This window comes from Chenopodium album, chromosome 21 (genome assembly GCF_948465745.1).
Source record: "Chenopodium album chromosome 21, dcCheAlbu1.1, whole genome shotgun sequence".
In the NCBI taxonomy this organism is placed as follows: Eukaryota; Viridiplantae; Streptophyta; class Magnoliopsida; order Caryophyllales; family Amaranthaceae; genus Chenopodium; species Chenopodium album.
The window spans coordinates 12,298,021-12,302,271 of record NC_137854.1 but is presented as its reverse complement, the minus strand read 5'-3'; the positions used below and the strand labels follow the sequence as shown (position 1 = coordinate 12,302,271).

At 35.4% G+C, this 4,251-nt stretch overlaps 1 protein-coding gene across 1 annotated transcript; it reads left to right on the top strand.

Moving 5' to 3' along the window:
* The first annotated feature begins 280 nt into the window (after window positions 1-280).
* Window positions 281-967, top strand: LOC145600419 (uncharacterized). The gene has a single exon (XM_081656318.1). It carries the CDS (start codon window positions 281-283, stop codon window positions 965-967), a length of 687 nt encoding a protein of 228 aa, XP_081512444.1.
* Window positions 968-4,251: the final 3,284 nt, after the last annotated feature.

The following is a 4,251-nucleotide window of genomic DNA, read 5'->3' as shown; positions in this document are numbered from 1 at the left end:
CGAAGTATTATATTTCTTGGTTTGCTAATTTATAATTTCATCCATTAATATCTTTAATTATCAATGAATAAAACTGTTTACATAAATATATTTCTCCTTAACTACGGAGTGATAGAGTATAAAACATATTCCTGGGCCTCAACCATCAGTTTAAGCTTTTGGTATCATGGTATCAGACGCATAGGGTTTTCTTCTCGCTTCCGCTTGCCCTTTGCATCAGCTTCTGCCCACTGCTCTGTTCTTCATCTTCCTTCCCTCTGTTCTGTTTTGGCTATCATCTATGGCGGAAAACAAATCCTCTACATCCTCTTTTCACCCTGCTTTCACCGTCAATAATAACCTAACATGTATTCCTATTGTTCTTGAAATGGAGAACGTTTCTTACTCTACATGGGCAGAACTTTTCAAGATTCACGCCAGAAAACACAAGGTCCTCGAACATATCATTCCCCCTTCCGACGGCAAGGGTAAGGTTCCTTCAACTGATGAAGAGAAGGAACTTTGGGCGACCTTGGATGCCACGGTTATATCGTGGATTTATTCTACAATCTCTAGGGACCTATTGCAAACCATAATCGAGCCCGATGCCACGGCCATGGAAGCTTGGGATAGATTGTGTGATATATTCCAAGACAATCAACATTCCCGTGCCGTTGCTCTAGAACAAGAGTTCTCATCCACTGCTATGGAAGACTTTCCGAATGCCTCTGCATATTGCCAGCGTCTTAAGACCCTTGCGGATCAATTAAAGAACGTTGGAGCTCCGGTTTCTGACAGCCGTATGGTTTTGCAAATGGTTGGTGGACTTACCAAGGCTTACCGTGGTGTAGGCACTCTAATTAGGCAGAGTAATCCTCTACCACCGTTCTATAAGGCCCGATCAATGTTGACTCTAGAGGAGGCCGGCATGGCCAAGGAGGCAGCCATGGAATCTGCCTTGATAGCCACGGCGCAAGATGATGGTTGAGGCCCAGGAATATGTTTTATACTCTATCACGGAGTACAGAGTATAAATCATCTAAGTGTAATGTATTGGTGTATAAAATCAAGATTTGTAAGTTCAAATAATTGAAGTTTATTTTTAACCTTTGAACAGTAATTAAGAAAATTATAGTGTTTTCTATTTTCATTGCTTACTAAGTCGAAAATGCTACTTTTCCTTGAATTTAATTTTTGGGTGCTTCAATAGGTGGAGCAAAAGTTGCATTTTTCAGATTTTGTGTATGCACATTAATTTATTACTATCAAATTTTCGACAAATTACAATAGTTTTTGAATGGTTATGTGCTTATGTCAAATGTGAGAAAACAGAGAAATGGATTACACTCTTAATAGTTTTGGAAACAAGTTCATAGATAACTTAGGCTAATAGGCTTAGTGGCTTACTTGTTGCAATCGTGGTTTAGGAGTGGCAAGATCACCCTGTTTCATGGTAGAACAGAGTGAAACAGGGATAGTTCTTTCTTTGTCGAAAGAAACATCTACGGAGTATCTCGGAGTGACGGGTCAAATAAAGGCGGTAATATGGTTATAACGTTGACTTACGGAGAGGTGAGATGTTTCATCAATACGGTCAACGAATCAGATTTGGGTTAGATTTTGGGTTGTTTCGTTCGAGTTGTTTGGGTCATTACAACATATGATAAAATGGGTTAAGTCGATCGAGTGTATTTTAGGTCATTTGTGTCAAGAGGAGTTTGGATCCTGTCTCAATAACTCGAGTTTGGAATCAGATTACATACCGAATTGGATTAAGATTTGATAGGTATAAATGTTACTCATGGTGTTGGAGCGTAGGTAGATCTTAGGTTATACCCGCCCATAAACCAACCTACCCATAGTCCATACCCATTTTACACCTTTATAAAAATGTTCCTTATTTTTTTTTTTTACAAATACAAAAATGTTACTTCAAAATTGAGGGTCCGTTCATTTTCAATTATTTTATTTTCATTTTCATTCCACTATTCCACTTAGTAAAAAGCGAAAATTTAACAATTGAGTAGAGCTGATTAAAGTTAGCCCAAATTTGGGCGGGATTTAGGCAGCATTTTTCGACCTAAAATCAAATTGGGTACAGTCCGAAACAGTTTTTAAAATTTTTTTGTGCGGGCTTGAGAATGCATTTAATTTTTAGTTCATTTTTTTAGCCCACCCTGAAAATTGTTTGAAAAGCCCGCCCGACCATTTTGTGCTGGTTTGAAATGGAAATTTTGGCCCGAAGCTAGGCTCGGCCCGACCCAATTCAAGAAATGGCCATAATTTTATGCCCCGGCCAGGCCAGGCCAGCCCGCCATAGATCAGTTCTACAATTGAGGGTCCATTCGTTTTCATTTTTTTTTTGTTTTTTTTAATAGAAATAAGGTTAATTTGATTTTTACTACTTAATTTGCATTTTGCTGTTTATCTAATATTTAAGTTTATTTTATTACCACCAAAAACACAAAAATATGAATTTAGTTTCAGTTAGGGTTTCGTTAGTGGTCATCCAATAAATTTTTTACCTCGATTACGTGCCAAAAAAATGTTTTGTTAAGGTTTTAATGGGCCATTTGGACCTTAAGGAAACAAATCATGTTCGGAATTGGCAAAAATTAACTTACGTGTCTCGTTTTGCATATTGAAAATGTATTGATTTACGTGCAATAATTCTTTTTGTTGTAAAAATTGCTTGCTCAAGTAAATTTTTATGTGTCATTTTAGCCTTTAAGAATCCAAATTGAGCTCGAAATCGACAAAAAAAATAACATAATTAGGGTCTGTTCTCTTACGTTGAAATTCAGTTCAGTTCAGTTCAGCTGAGTTCAGTTCAGTTCAGTTCAGCTCAATTCAGTTCAGTTCAGTTCAGTTCAGCTCCTAATTTCCTTCTCTTATAAAATATTCATTTCAGTTCAGTTCAGTTCAGTTCAGCTGAGTTCAGTTCAGTTCAGTCAATGAGAACAGACCCTTAATGTTACGTTTTATTCGTTTGAATTGAGATTATTATTGAACTCGGAATATAATATACTACAAAAAACAAGATAACATTTATATTACTAATACACAAATGTTCTAAAATAAAAATTTATTATTATTATTATTATTATTATTGTTATTATTATTATTATTATTATTATTATTATTATTATACTTTTACCTCTTAAATTTTCAATTACCATCATAATCCTTTGCTTTTATATGACACCCACTCTAATTTGTTTTTTGTTTTTTTTTTTTTTTTTTTTCATTTTCTTTTTTTTTGTGTTTTTGTAGTGAGGATAACAATAGTCCAGTCCGACTGACATGGACTGCTGGAGCATTTGCATTTCTTATACAAGTGCTAGGCATGCTTCTACAAGTGAAATATCAAGGAGAAGTCATCAACATCTTCGAGGAACACCCAATAATAGTGGACTCTTTCATAATTGTTCTGATTTTCTATGTTTTAGCAATGTTAGCTAGTCATGAATCAAGATACAATAAGTACCTTTTAATATTAAACTACACTACTTGTCTATTGGGAGCTCTAGCAAATAGCATACTCTTATATATGCTAGATATATCTCTTGGATGGCTGGCACTAATCATCTGGTTCCTTAGCTTCTTGATGGTCGTTTTTTGGGCTATCCGCAATTACCTTCACAGCTTTATGCATCGCACGATAGTGGAAGCATTTGCTTTATTGAATGTGTTACACTATCATCACGATGCACCAGAAGTTTACCAAGTACCCATTTAGGTTGTAAAATTTTCTCCTTGTTTCTCTTTGAATGCTAAATAATTAATATTACCTCATCGTTCATGAAAGGCCAGCTCTGTTTCAATGTAAGGGCATTTCAAAAAGTTTAATTTACTATACTATAACCCTCCTTACCCTATAATATTTTCAATTTTTTCACTCATTCTACCCTATATTTTAACCCCAAAGCACGTGGGCTCAACACAAGTCACGCACGAGGAGCCATCTTTAGATACCAAAACTCCTACTGAAACCAAAGAGGTCTAGAGGGCAATAAAAGTCCCAACAAAGGTAAATTTAGCAAGACGTGTGACACTGACACTTAGCATTATGCCTATACTTGGAAAAATCCAATAAAAATTTGTAAATTAATAAAACCGACTTGCACCAAGTATTATGAAAAATCAAGTGACCGGTTATAAGCGGAAAAAAAAATTGATCAACTGGTAACGAGAATGAACTTCACAAAAGTCAATTTTATGAAGCTGACATACTTTAAAAATTTCTATGATGTGACTTTAAAGATGTATCAC